This window comes from Vitis riparia, chromosome 7 (assembly GCF_004353265.1).
Source record: "Vitis riparia cultivar Riparia Gloire de Montpellier isolate 1030 chromosome 7, EGFV_Vit.rip_1.0, whole genome shotgun sequence".
In the NCBI taxonomy this organism is placed as follows: Eukaryota; Viridiplantae; Streptophyta; class Magnoliopsida; order Vitales; family Vitaceae; genus Vitis; species Vitis riparia.
Genome location: NC_048437.1, coordinates 27,027,726 through 27,042,780, shown reverse-complemented (window position 1 = coordinate 27,042,780; position 15,055 = coordinate 27,027,726). Strand labels below are relative to the sequence as shown.

At 32.5% G+C, this 15,055-nt stretch overlaps 2 protein-coding genes across 2 annotated transcripts; both read left to right on the top strand.

Moving 5' to 3' along the window:
* Positions 1-1,897: 1,897 nt before the first annotated feature.
* On the top strand, positions 1,898-4,237 carry LOC117919259 (exopolygalacturonase-like). Its single transcript, XM_034836394.1, has 5 exons — positions 1,898-2,090; positions 2,230-2,544; positions 2,634-2,923; positions 3,414-3,630; positions 3,733-4,237. The coding sequence occupies exons 1-5, from the start codon at positions 1,905-1,907 to the stop codon at positions 3,970-3,972; spliced, it is 1,248 nt and encodes a 415-aa protein (XP_034692285.1). The 5' UTR covers positions 1,898-1,904; the 3' UTR covers positions 3,973-4,237.
* Positions 4,238-6,487: 2,250 nt separating this feature from the next.
* On the top strand, positions 6,488-9,632 carry LOC117918222 (receptor-like cytosolic serine/threonine-protein kinase RBK2). Its single transcript, XM_034834730.1, has 9 exons — positions 6,488-6,503; positions 6,672-6,964; positions 7,378-7,475; positions 7,687-8,323; positions 8,492-8,704; positions 8,779-8,843; positions 8,959-9,094; positions 9,329-9,475; positions 9,561-9,632. Exons 1-9 carry the CDS (start codon positions 6,488-6,490, stop codon positions 9,630-9,632), a joined length of 1,677 nt encoding a protein of 558 aa, XP_034690621.1.
* Positions 9,633-15,055: the final 5,423 nt, after the last annotated feature.

Here is a 15,055-nt window from a genome sequence, read left to right as displayed (position 1 = left end):
AGTCCATAACTTAAATATAATTTAATTTAAAGTCAACTTAAATTATTAATTAAGTTTTATCAAACACTCTCAATTTAACCTTATTTTAAATCATCAATTGACATATTTATCTACATAAATTATGATTAGAGTAAAAGATGTCGAGTAATATTGGAGGTCATAGAATAATAAAGGAGATTGTAGAAGGTAATTAGGATAAATAGGGTAAAAAGGTAAAATGTATATGTATATTTAAGAATAAGTTAATTATTAATATTTACTTATTACTTAAAAACATTTTTATTTTAAATCTCACTATTAAGTTATTTTATTAAATATACTTAATTTACTTAATAAATTAAATTAAGTTATTAACTCTACAAAAATAATGATAAACTCTAAAAAGGAAAATAAAGTAGAGATTCAATGATACATTAATGAAATAAGAGTAATTTTTACATTTTAGTTTTATGGTAAAGACTATTAACTGGGAGGTGTTAGAGCACAGATGACGAGAGTAAGTTCCAGCTAGCTTCCAAGACGGCTACAATCGTTTGTTCTGCACAAAGGAACGTCTAAATGGGTTTCCGAATGCGCGCCTCCGAAGATGAAGATTGAGTTAGAGAGAGTTGACTTGAGTAAGAAAATGTTGTTTTGGAAATATGATAACAAACTTTTCTTTCAGACATGGGTGACTATTTATTTTTGTTCACGTGTAACGTCTCCTAAGGTGTTTTAATGGTACTTTAATCACGCTTGATTATACATTACTATGGCAATTATTATCAGCCTATAACGACTGTCTCACCTTGATAAATCTTAAATAATGACATTTTATCCTCGTAACAGCTGCATCAATCAAGGTTCTTGTTTAGCACACAATTAATGCTTTGAGGCAACTTAGACACCATTTTTACTATCCAATCGTTTAGGATAATCCGTTTACTATCTTGGGTCTAGATGGACTATTGTTCAACTGAATGTTTCACCATTCAACTCAACTTTTATATTCACCCTCAAGACGACTGAGTCATAGACTCAGATGACGATAAGGGACAAAATGGAAATGAAGGACCATAGGAGGGACAAACTTGGATAGAAATCAAAGTATAATTATAGTTATCTTAAGGATAACAGTGTAAGTTAAATTTTTTTATTAACAAAAAGTAAACGGATTGAAAAGTAATTGTAGATCAATCATTTCTCGTGGAATAAATGGATTGAAGAGTACCATGAGTTTAGCCATTGACCCTACTAGATCAAAATTTTGAGAAATACTTTGACAAAAGATTAGGCAACAAAAGTTTCAAGATGACAATGATTATCTCATTTTTCATATATTATTTGGTGGTCTTTAATTATGGTTAGTCCTTACAGGCGCTTTGCAGCAGACCTGGGCTCAAGCCCGACCTTAATTGCATTGAGTTGGCCCAGATATAGGGGCTTGGGTCAGGGTGGGGACCAACCTGGAGTGGGCAAGCTTGGATCTGGAACTGTAGGGCCCAATGGGCCAACACACAGCTCATTAAGTCACCTGCCGCTTTAAGGAGTTAATGATAGGGAACTATGTCTATTTTGAGTAAAATTCAGGTAGCTATTTGGTGGCTACAAAAGAGGTTCGAATATAGCATGTAAAATCCCACCCCATGTTGAAATTGCTAAATATGGGGAGAGCAGCTATAAAAGATAAAATTCTTATTTGTATAGGAATTGATCCTATTCATGTCAAGGGTATACCATACCCATACCCATACCCATTCCCTTTCCCTTTCCTTCCCCAATTCCTATATCGGCAAGAGCACTACATACGGATTAATGTTTACTAAAACAAGGTTAAAGGGGTGTACTGGGTGATCAATTTAAAGGGATCTGGCTCTCAATTGTTTTCTTGCCAAAAAAACAAGTGACTGTTGTTCAGGATCACAATGGCCATGGCAATAAGATTTGTGGCCAAAGCTGTCATTCTCTTGGGCTTGGCTTTAGTCTCATGCAATGCTCAGGGCGACCCGCTGCGTGACGATCTCCGTCGTCTCCTTGCTGACACTGGAGCTACAGTTTTTGACGTTACAAAATATGGCGCCGTCGCTGATGGCAAGACTGATAATGTTGAGGTCCTCAATGCTGGTCCTTTTCGCCATCCATTCGCATGCATAACTTTTTTTTTTTTTTCGCCTACGAGTTTGTTTTTCCTAAAATTATTGTCAATTTAAATATAAAATCGAGAGAGTGAAAAATGTTGCGGTCATGCAGGCATTTATGAAGACATGGCTTGCAGCATGCCATTGGAGGGGAACGTCGACGGTTCTCATCCCCGAGGGAAAGTTCTTGGTAGGGCAAGCAACGTTTGAAGGGCCATGCAATAGCCCTAACCCCATAGTTTTTGAGGCTCGAGGAACCGTATTGGCACAGCCTGATTTGAGTGAGTACCCTTCTCCAGAATGGTTGATGTTTGAAGACGTGAATCAATTGATACTTAAGGGCGGAGGAACCTTTGATGGGCAAGGTGTGTTTGCATGGAAGTATAACGATTGTCATCAGAACGCCGACTGCCAGATGCTTCCAACTGTAAGCACAAACTCAAAACTTCAAATTACCATAATGGAACTCGGACATACAACATTTGACCGATGACTTGCTTTCTTTTGGTTGTGCAGAATCTGAAATTCAACAAGGTGAATAACTCTGTGGTTCAGGATATCACCTCCCTCGATAGCAAATCATTCCACTACTTTATCACCAATTCCCATAACTTTACTGCTTTCAATCTCACTATTACTGCCCCTGGAAACAGTCCAAACACTGACGGCATGCATCTAAGCCGTTGTGATATGGTGAATCTGTCGAACTTCACCATTAAAACTGGCGATGATTGCATCTCAGTTGGACAAGGGAGCACCAATATTAACATTACAGACGTGTATTGTGGCCCGGGACATGGCCTCAGGTAAGACCCAGTAAAATTTGTCCTAGAGAGAAATTTGAACCCTATTTGCCAAGTGTTTTTAGTAACAATTTTGAAGCTATTTTTTTAGAACAGTTTCATTATGGTTTGTAAGCAGAAACTTAAAATGTTTTTAATCTATTTTAAAATAGTTCTTATAAACTATGAAAACAATTTAAAATAATTAAACATAACAATTTAAAATAATTAAACATACTTACTAAAAACACTTTATTTTCTATTCTCTACTTAAATTTGTTTTCTATTTTTAAAAACAGATACTATCTTTTTGTTTTAAAAATAAAAAAAAAAAAATTGTTTTTTGTGTTTTATTTTCAGATCATAGAAAAAGTTCCCCTTTTTTCCTTGTATTGTAGTGAATAGAAAACTGATTTAGAAAATAGTCACCAAACATGAACTTAATTGCATTGTAAGGAAATGTCATTAGCCTCCGCGCCCTTTGGTGTTAACCCCCTTCTTGGCTTTGCACCAGTATTGGGAGCCTTGGAAAGTACCCAAATGAAAAGGATGTGGTAGGGATTCATGTGACTAACTGCACATTGAATGGCACAACAAATGGCGCAAGGATCAAAACCTGGCCTGGATCACCTCCAAGTCAAGCTTCATCCATCATCTTCCAAGACATAGTTATGAACAGTGTAAAAAACCCCATCCTCATAGATCAGAAGTATGGTTCACATGCAGGCAAGGTAACAAAGTTTCCTCAGTTTTCTCATCAACCAAACTAAGTTTTTATGGAAAAGGGATGGAATAACCACCTATCAATCCGCTTTTCCTTTGAATTTGTGCAGCCATCTCGTGTGAAGGTCAGCGATGTTCTTTACAAGAACCTAAGGGGGACAACGATTTCAAAAGTAGCAGTGTCCTTGGTATGCAGTGAACTGGTCCCTTGTAATGGGCTTCAACTGGAGGATATCGATTTCACCTACAACGGCCCGGCGACTTTCAAAGAGAACTTGCCCTTTTCATCTACATGTTTGCATGCAAATGCGTCCTATGTCGGCAAGCAGAACCCACCAGCTTGCGCTTAGTTTCTCAGCTTACCGCTCACCACCGGAGTGTGTGTGCTTTGAGTAAGCTCCATTAGTCCACAAAAAGAAAAAGAAAAAGGAATAGCATCAACAATAACTCAGGTTTTAATGTGATTATTGAAGCTTGGTTTGGAGCTAGCTTCTTGTAAGTTGTAGGTCGAATTTGTCTTACAGTTGTACAATTGTGCTCAGTTGGATTCGAGAAATTGCCTCTTGTAACATACACACATGCATCACTTGATTTCGATCGTGCCCACATATAAGAGTGAATTCATTTTTTTCATTTTTCATGATCACTAATATTTCTCTTTTGGCTACTTTCAATTTTCCATCTCTACTTTGATAACCATATCCTAACGTATATAATGCTCTAAGGAAAATCAAATTCTTTTTGCAATTCAATAATGTATTTAACAATTATGAGGACTCTAATCACTCTATTAAACATTTTGAATTTCATTGTTCCTTTTTTGACAACCTTATATATTGTATCAGTGCTCATTGAAATGATTCAACAATCACATGATTCATTTGGGTCAAACAAAGTCTTAGTGAGAGCATATATGGTAGTAGGTGCAATCTATAATTCAAACATTTGAGGTTATTTTAAATTATAAGTTATGTTTGGTTCTAGGAAAGTACAAAGGAAATAAAAAAAAATGCTAAGGAAAATTATTTTCTCATGTTTGATTGTCCTATCAAAATTTCCAAAAAAAATTAAATATAATTAAAATTAGTTAGAAACTTATGCATTTTAAAATTATTTAATCTTTATATTGATGAGTTAAAATAAATAAAATGAGTTTGAAGTACCAAATAAAAATAATTTATCATCTTTAACTCTATTTTTTATTTTCCTTCACTTTCTCTTTCCTTTTATTTTTTTCCTTTCTATTTTCTTTCCTTTGCATTTTTCCTCAAAATTTTCGAGAACCAAACATAGCCTTTAACAAATTTGGTTCTAATTCATTACTTTCATCTTTAACTTCAACAACAACGATAGTATTTGTAGGTTTAAGAATCTAACAACAAAAACGAAAAAATAAAGGTGAAAGTAAAAAAAAAAGGATAAATGAGTGAAGTTTTTTTAGGTCAATGTCTTGTCACATATGATAGTAACACTCCAATAACCAAATTAAAATCACAAATTTATTTCCTATATAATAAGATTGTTATCATATTGTTATAAGATGAAAGAAGTAATGACATTAACAATAAAATTGTTTTATACTTTTCTTCTACCGATGCCTAAATTGTAATAGTTGTAAACTGCAATATGTCGAAAGTATTAAAATGTTATAATAGATTCGTATTTTCTACCATACATGGAACATGCAACTCCTTGATCACATAATTTGGTTAACAACTTTTTCATTGGTAAAACCACTTCAAATTGTTCTAAATATCTTCATCGATTAAAGTCACATTATGTACTACCTTGTTAGATAGATTTAGAAGAACATAATAGCCTTCTTCTTCATCTCATCAAACATTTCTTTTGTCACATATTTGGATTTCTTCGACTCACTTAGTAATACCTTATGAACTTGTTGTATAAGTAGATCTTTCATTTGTTGTTGCCATAGGAAAAAATTATTTCAATTTTTTTTTTTTGTTATCTCATACTTAAAAATATAGAAAACATATTAACGATATATTAGATTCTCAAATAGATTTTTGTTTTATAAAATATAAGAAAACAATTTTCAAAACTGTTTTTGACAAATACTTTTTGAACAAAACTTTAATCTTGTGTTTCTCTTCAAGCATGCAAATTGTTTTTTGGTTGAGGTTTGGACGTAAGGCACAAAGTTTGATGTCCCTTTACCATCTTTGGCTTTCTAGATATCATGGTAACATGTGGGATCAAACTGAACCTGGCTTTCGAGGTCATTTTGGAGACTAGTACTTATTCAGTAGACAAGACATGTTTTTGGCGATTCCACTGATGCGAGATAGGCACTTATGTACGAGGGTTTTGTCCAATTTGACATTTAAAACCCGCAATATTAAAATGAGCTTAGCCAAGGTTGATCGCACTTGATCAAGCTAATCAAGAAAAACATAAAGAATAGCCACAGCCCATAACGCCAATATACTTTTACTGTCGGCCAGCATCAACCAATGTACAGAGAGAGGATCGAGGAATGGTCATCCATCTCTTAAATCCCGCAGATTAGATACAGTTGATCATGATGAAATGGTATAAAAATCCCCCGTTCCCGGCATACAAATTTTCTTGGCTTTTTATGAAAACTATGCTCCATTGACCTAGCTCAAACGGCAAATTAAATGAATCTTCTAAAACATGTCATTTTTTTCCCGAGAATCCTGCTAAGATTTGAAGGAAGCCAAAGACTTGTGTAATTGGGTGCCATAGAGTTTCACGTTCTTGACATCTTTGAAGAAAACAAAAACATGTAGAATGTACATGAATGCCTCGTGAAGCGGAGAATGGTAGTGCAAAAGAACAGAAAAACAGCGAGTTGCACTAGGATAGAAATCGTTACCTACTATGCTGAAAACAAGAAGCAATGTAGAGACATAGGAAAAGCCCTCCATTTTATATACAAGAGCATATGCGGAGCCTTATGACAGCTTAACGGCAGAGCAATCAGGGAAAAGTTATCAATCTGCTGTTCCAACCAGTGAGAGCCCCATGTCCATGCCATCAGTTTTGTGTAGAAGAGAGGGAGAAGGAGAAAGCAGACAGAGTGTGATAGTAGCGTTAGAGGGAAACAAGGTCTCCACTGCACCTCTCGCCAAGGCTTTGCGGGACTTGGTTGGCCCTACTGATGAGCTTTTGGTTCTTGCCATTCTAACTAATATAAAGACAGAAGCACTGCCAATATTACCCAGTACAGATTATAGTTCAAACATCAAATTCCTCCGCGAAGAAGTCAGTCAGAGAAAAGAGCATTACAGGAATATCTTCAGGCCTTTCTATGATAGATGCAAAAGCAGTGAAGTAAGTCTTGTTGCTGTTCTCATGGTTTGGCTTGGGGATCCAATAACTTAAACCGTATCAATGTATATATATCCCTCTTATGTTGAGAAATTGGCTATTACAGATCATGTTTTCAATTCGTTTTCTGGGTAGAAAATTGTTTCTGTAACTAGAATTGGCGAATGTTGTGGAGCTAGCCACAGTTTCTGTCCACCAAAGAGAAGAACATTAATCCCTGTGTCATGCCTTTCACTGTCAAAATTTTTTCCATGGAAATGAATTTCATTGAAACAAATGGATGGGAGTTGTATATTTTCTCGACTTCCCTTCATGGTGATTAATCCTTCAGTAGACTCTTGAGATGGACCGCTAAATTTTAGAAGCATCATCGAAACTTTCATGTAATTTGATGGATTGGTTTGAACCCCTCTTGCACCCACTGATTCCTTTATTGACAGGTAAAGTTTCAGCTGAAGGTTTCAGCAGGCTGCCAACCAAGGGACATCATAATGGAGCAGGCAAAGAATTCTAAGACTACTTGGATTGTAATAGATAGGTTACTCTCTCTCTCTCTCATGGATAAGTATAATTAAATTGAATATTCTATGACTATGACTTCATCGATCTGGCGAGTGATACAAAGAATATGCAATATCATTTTTTTTTTTTATCTAACAAGTAGCAAAGAAATAAGAGAAGTTATGTGCCCAATGTTATGGAGTTTCCTAGTTTTAGATAAGTATGAAGAAGTTTTTTCGTTGTTGCAGGTGCTTTGCTAGAGACATGATTCCTAGATCGAGTGACACAGATTGCAATATATCTTTGGTGGATGAAGACGAGGAGGCTATGATTCTTAAATACCTCGCTCTGAATGATGGATCAGGAACTTCAGCAGTTGATCAAGTAATATCCAATCCAGAACCTTCAGATCTAACAGAGGAACTGCCCTCACAAGAGGAACCACAGCTTTGTTCCTCACCAAATGTCGGAGCTGAGTTTCAACCTTTTTCTCCGTCTGCCCCTGAAAGTATGAGCACAGAAAGAGAAAATCCAACCATGTCTGAGCCATATGAGAAGTGTGAAATTATAGAGGACTTAGAAACACCGAACATCTCTTCACAAAGATTGTGCGACCTTATGCAAGTAAGACCGTTGCATCTGAGCGAGGAAATAGTTGCAGCTATCACAGGTGGGTTTATGACCAAGATTAGCACCAACAGGAAAGAGAACTCCGAGACATATACCGGGTTTGTAGCCGATGATCAATCTCAAGTTATGGTGAAAAGATTCAAGGGTGATTCTGGTGGCGTTCTTGAAGCAGAAAAAAAAGCAGCCTTGTACATTTATCATAAGAATATACTGGGGTTGAGAGGTTATCACAGTAGTAAGAATACCACTGTTCTGGTTTTCCCTTTCGCTAGAGGAAGAACATTGGACAACTATCTCTATGGTGAGTCATAGCATATCTCTTTCTCTGAGATAATCATCAAACAGTAACTAAGAATTTTACTATAAGGGATCAAATAGCCTAATTATACTTTATCTCGTTCAAATCTTTCTATTGATTCATAGCTAGCTAAGATTATGGTGGGGAACATGAAATCTAATATTAGTGCAGGCTCGAGGGGAAAAGAAGTGGACTTGACATTTCTTGATAAAATGGAGATAGCTATTGGAATTGCTAATGGTATCAGATATATGCATGAAGAATGTCCTCGAGGCCCCATTGCGCATGGTGACTTGAAGCCCCACAACATTATTCTGGGACATGATTTGAAGCCTCAGGTAAAAATTCAGGAAAAAAAAAACCCGAAAAAATATCCAAAAAAAAACTCTCTTTGACAGTGTGGTTCTAACAGATCTCTGGCTTTGGGCGAGCAACCTGGCTGCATCTTGAACAAACATTGCAGTTCACCAACAAGAGGTTTGCCTTTGTCTTTCTGATAGACCATAACATATTTCTACCTGATATTTTATTTGTAGTCTGCTTAATGGAAGTATGAATTTGGCATAAGAAAGTTAAATCTTTGTGTTAAAAGGTGCCCTGATAAGGATCCTTCAGACAACCCATCAATGGTTTTAGTAAAATCCGACATCCACTCCTTTGGAGTTCTGCTCTTGAGGCTGTTTTGCCGAAGACACGTACCACAGGATGACAAAAATTTGATCAAGTGGGTGAGTAAATACACTAGTATTTCCTGGATTGGTACCAGGTTTTCTACCATTTCTCTCAATGCACAGCGTTTTGAATCCGTTTGATAATGATTCTAGGAAGCTCTTCTAACCATTCTAGTGATTAAAAAATCTTATCAAAAAAATTGTTTTTAAGTTTCTTTTTCTAAAATCACTGTAAAACAAAGTCTTAATCATCATATATTTTGTGTTCCATCATGTGCGAGTCTCTTGCAGGCTCGACCATTGCTGCTAGAAAGGGCATTCCATGAGTTATTGGGTGAAGATACTCAGGATTTGGACATGTATGGACTTTACAAGGCGATGACTGCAGCAACTCAATGCACAAAGACTACGCCATCTTCACGACCCTGTATGAGCGAGGTGATATATCACCTATCTTTGCCATGAAATGATCCTTATTTGAAGCATAAAATCATATCATGACTTGGTAAATTATCTTTTCCAGGTGATTTCCATTCTTAGAGGAGAAAGTTCTTGTGCTGTACAGTGTTCTCCAACCATAGAAAGCAGCATGTGAAAAATTAAGCAGATACCAAACACCCAATTGCTCAGATAGCAAGAGAAAATCTTTGTGATCATGTATTTTTTTTTCTTTTTCTTCCTTTTTGGCAGAGGTAGCTAGAAAAATACTATAAAGAACCCAAAGAAATATACTGAAGAACAAGAACTGGTTTCTTGGACAAAGTTCTATAGATTGAGAATTTGAGCTCTTTTGTGTGTGAACCAATTTGTTTGAAATAACATCGTTATAATGTGAACCTCTCGTTCATTGTTTTTATATGGCTTGGAAACCTTTTCCAAACTAATTGATATTCAAGAAAACTTTTGATGGGGTTGTAGGAAAAAACTAAGTGACCAAATGTTCACTTTTGTTGTCTCTTTCCCATATTTTTTGTTCAAAATGTGATGAATATATGATATATTGTTAGCTTTTTTTTTTTTACCTCTAATGTGTGGTCATTGATAATTTTATTTTTATAATACATATAGATTCATATATATATTTTAGGATGGAATCATGTAATCATACATCATTTAAAAAAAAAACGTTTTTTAGAAACTTTGGCTTTTGATTCTCAAAAAATATGTCGCCAAAAATAACTCTCAAAAACTGCATTCAAACAGTAAAAATAATTAATATTTCAAACTCATCCTTAAACTCTCCTCTTACCTGATGCTAACAACTACCTTTTTTTCTCAAGAGCAGACTATCACCTATTTTTTTTCCTTTTTTTTTTCTTTTATTTTGACAAGACGAATGAGTTCATCGTTACTATTATTAAAAAGAAAAAGATTTTGACACATGATAATCATTGTACCACATAATTTTTCCTTTTTCTTTTTTCCCTTCTTTATAATATCCCTGTCTTCTTTTTGTTTTTTCTTTAAAAGAATATGTTAGCTTGATTAAATCTTTTTAATTTTAAATTTTTTTTAAATATTTTATTTTTTATATTTATTAGTTTTAATTATTTATTGATATTTTAAAACATAAAATAATAATATCTAACAAATAATTAATGATAATAAATTTAATATAAAAATAAATAGATGATGAGTCAATTTAGAGATTTGGGACATAAAATTTTCTATATTCATATTAAATAAAATATTTATTTATTTTTTAAATCTTGTTATATTGTCATATTATTTTATTATTTATATTTTTAAATTTTTAAATTTTGATGTGAAAATCATGATGATTATAGTTTTAGTTTTTTGCTTATAAATTCAATTGACCTAAATTACAATTGAGATTTAGGAAATAATTTTTTTTCCTTGGCTAAAATGTTTAATATTTTTAATTAAAGAATATAAAATTTTGATTGTAGTTATAATATTTTGCTTTATTAAAATTTAAAATTTTTTATTTATATTTAATCATTTATAATAATTATTTTTTTATTTTATTAAAAATTCAAATTTTTGTATAGTGACATTGTGCATTGATCAATAAAACCATCATGAAAAAAACAAAACAAAATTATTACTCTTTTATGAAAAATATACCACTTTTATAGGGGGAAAAAAAACGGTAACAATAAAATGTATTAAAAGTAACATATTTTCATAACACTTTTAACACAAGTTAGTATTACTTTTTTCATAAAACAATGATACCCTTTTTTTCAAAAATTATGTTTATCAATGTGCAAAAAAAATTAATTTTTAATAAATTTAAAAGAAAATTAACATAAATGATTAAGTACAATTTTTATGAAAAATATGTATTTTTTCAATGAATCAAAAATTTAAAATTTTAACAAAGCAAAATGTTAGAACTACAATCAAGTTTTTATCATTTTTAATTAAAAATATTAAACATTTTAATTAAGAAAAAAGTTAAAACTACATTCAAGTAAAAATCATAAACAAAAAGTTAAAAATCATGATAGTAATTTTGATTTTTACTTGAATTTTTTTTTTTTAAATAGAAACAATAAAATAATATGATAAATATATTTTATTTAATCTATATATATGAAAAAATTTATCAAATAAATAAATATTTCATTTAAAATAAATATTTAAAATCTTATATTTCAAACCTCTAAATTTGTGCATTATGTATTTATTTTTATATTAATTTTTTCTCAACAGTTCATGCACGCAATAATTAATTCTGTCTAATGAACTCCAAGAATAAAAACTGAAATAATTACTGTTTATTCATGTCTAATTTATTGCAGAAATTTAATCATAAAAACACAGATATTTGAATCTGAAAATATTGTTTATTGAAAATATACCTTGATTACAGACAGTTGTTGATACAAGCTTATTAACAGCAGATGGATGATTCAAAGTGATGAATATAAATGACTGGATTTTTTAAAGAGGAAATTACAAAAGAGAAATAATTTTTTAGAACACTCTTGAACTCTTTTTTACTTTCCTTAGCTCTCCAAGCTCTCTCTCGTACTCGCAAGTTCTGCCTGATGAAGAAAGTTGAAGCTTTATTTATAGGCGAGAATTCGGACTTGAAATGAAGTTTTGAGCCTTCAATTTTGAGAAATTTTGAATCCACTTCCAAGTGTATGGAGCATGAAGTCTGCAAAAGGTAAATTTTATTCTCTTTGTCTTCTTCCTTTCTTTTTCCATCACGTTCCTTTTGAGTCATGGTGAAAGACAAAAACCACTATTCATTTTTTATTTTTTTTTACATTCTTCATAATTCATTCTTTACATGCTTTTCAAATTTATTTATTTTTACTGGATAAATACAAAGAGACAATTGTACAAATATACAGATGTACAAAAAATTCTTGAAATCTTTTATCTGGATTGATCCATAGGTCCTCCATAAAGGATTAACTCAAGGTCTATGTATGAATCATCTGATAATGTTATGTCTTCAGTTTCTTCATTTTCTTGATGATCTCCAAACTGTTTAAGAGTCTGAATGAGTCCTTACCGATATTGCTCTAAATCAATAGCAACTGCTAATGAAACTTGACATTTGCTTTTCAAAGTTAGGAATTCTTTTTGAGTCAGTCCTTGAGAAGAACTTGATGAATCCTTTGAATTTGAAGATTCGGGTCTTGTTGAAATTATTTTCAAAATCTTCTGTTAACATACAAAATCATTATTGAATTTGTCCCACCATTTGATGTTGAATTCTCTAGAAAGAGATAATGGAAAATGATGAGGTTGCTCTTGCTTCTTGATAATGTTCCATGTGAGAATCCATGGAATTCTTAATCTCGAACAGAACGTTAGGAGTCTAGGCTGAGTGATAGACTAAGATGAAGTCTTACTCTTGTAGAAGTTGAATTTTTCTTGAATTTCAAGAAGAAATATGGAGTCTAGTAGACCAAAGAAAGTCCACCATTTTTTAAACCAAGCAGGAAATTTGGTATTACAGTTTCTTGAGAATTGGATGAACCAAGAATGTTGGTAACTTTGCAAATAAAACATATTGTACCAAGCATCCATATAATCTATGTAATTGTAGCTCATGGGATGGAAAGGTTGACTAAATGCCTTGCAAGTGAAGGGTTTTTCATTCCAATCAGCAATGGTCATGACTCTGAGAATTTGACATTTGGAAAAAGCAATCCTCTGAGGATTGTTTTTATCAATGTTATGAGTAATTTCAACTGAATCCGTGTCCACCAAGATGAACTCATAAAATTGACAAGTTTTCAAAGGATCATTGGAATTGAAGGTGACTCATTGAGGAAAGATGTAAGGAAGAATTTTAGGAATTTCTTCATAATTGTACTTTGGCTTAATGAAAGCAATTTCTAAGGTTTTGGGTTTTTTGATATATTGACTTATTGAAAAAGAAGAAGGAGAAAATAGTGTTGAAATAGAAGAAGGAGAAGGTAGTGTTGAAATAGTGCTAAGACTAGATTGACTCTGAACAGGAATATTTTTTAGGGGTTGATTTAAAAGTTTGAATAAAACTTTTTGAAGGTTGAAGAGGAGGAAAATCTAGACTCAAAACTTGAAAGGAATTTGATGTTTGTAATGGAAAAGTAGGACGAATATTTGAAAAGTTTGAAATCATTGTGTATGAAGCTTTGGTTTTATTGGATGATGAAGGAAGTTGAGGCCTAACAGGAGTGCCCATTAGGATGGAGAAGGATCCTTACCCTGCAAAAACTCCCGAGTAAGGAAGTCAGGAAGGGAATTCAACTCCCATTTGATAAATTCAATTTCAAAATCAAAATTTGAAAGTAAAGCTTGTCATCTTGCAAAAATTTGTTTTGAAACTAAATTTTTAACATCTTTTTGTAAAATATCTTTTGCAGCTTTGCAATCAATCTTCAAAATAAATTTTTTGTTTATCAAATCACTTTGAAATTTTGAAATACATAAAACTATGGATAAAACTTCTTTTTTAACAGTTGAATAATTTATTTGAGCGCCCAATCAAATCTCTGAATGATATCTAACTATATGCACTTGATTATTATATTCTTGTTTTAATATGCCTCCATATCCAAAATTAGATGCATCTGATTCTACAATGAGCAATGCATTTGGATGAGGGATGTTAATGCATGGTAAACGTTTAACTCTTTGTTTAATTTCTTTGACCAAATTAGTATGATGATCAATCCATGCAAGTGCATTTTTTCTAAGTCTTTTGTATAAGGGTTCACAAATGATTCTCAAATCTTCGAAGTAATCAGAAACATAATTTAAATAAACTAGAAATCTTTGCAATTATTTTTTATCTTTTATTTCATTAGGAAATTTGTCAGCCAATTCTATTGACCTTTGAATCGGTTTTGTTTTTCCTTGAAAAATTTCATGTCCTAAAAATCTAATCTTTGTTTGAAATAATTTCATTTTTGGAGCAGAACAAGTCATTCCATTTGCTTTAATGACATTGAAAAACTTTTTTAAATGAACAAAATGTTTTTCTAACGAATCAAAAAATACTAAAACATTATCAATGTATACAATTATGAACTGAAAATGAGAATTAAAAATGTCATTCATAATATTTTGAAATTCATAAGAGGCATTTTTGAGACCAAAAGGCATGACATTCCATTCATAATGACCAAAAGGGACAGTAAAAGTAGTTTTGTATCTATCTTCTTATTTGATTTGAACTTGCCAAAATCCAGATTTCATGTCAAATTTTGAATAAATTATAGAACTATGAAGTCTTTTGAGTGAATCTTGCTTATTAGGAATAAAGTATCTTATCCGTTGTAATACTTTATTTAAAGGTTTAAAATTAATGATTAATCTAAGTGCACCTCTTTCTATCTCAATAGCATTTTGAACATAAAAAGCGGCACAGCTCCAATGGGATTTTGAGTGTCTGATTAATTTCTTCTTTAATAATGAATCAATTTCTTGTTTACAATATTCTAAAAGTTTTTCATTCATTTGAATAGGTCTAGCCTTAGTGGGAATTTAAGACTCATCAAAATTTTGAATATAAGGTAAACTTATCTCATGTTTCTTTCTGGACCA

Bases quoted from the DNA above. Each gene is read 5' to 3' on its own strand.
- LOC117919259 (XM_034836394.1), top strand. From the start codon at position 1,905: ATGGCCATGGCAATAAGATTTGTGGCCAAAGCTGTCATTCTCTTGGGC. The intron at 2,545-2,633 runs GTAAGCACAAAC...TTGGTTGTGCAG, and splicing joins ACTGCCAGATGCTTCCAACT to AATCTGAAATTCAACAAGGT. The intron at 2,924-3,413 runs GTAAGACCCAGT...GCTTTGCACCAG, and splicing joins GGCCCGGGACATGGCCTCAG to TATTGGGAGCCTTGGAAAGT.
- LOC117918222 (XM_034834730.1), top strand. The intron at 7,476-7,686 runs GTTACTCTCTCT...TCGTTGTTGCAG, and splicing joins ACTTGGATTGTAATAGATAG to GTGCTTTGCTAGAGACATGA. The intron at 8,705-8,778 runs GTAAAAATTCAG...TGGTTCTAACAG, and splicing joins GACATGATTTGAAGCCTCAG to ATCTCTGGCTTTGGGCGAGC.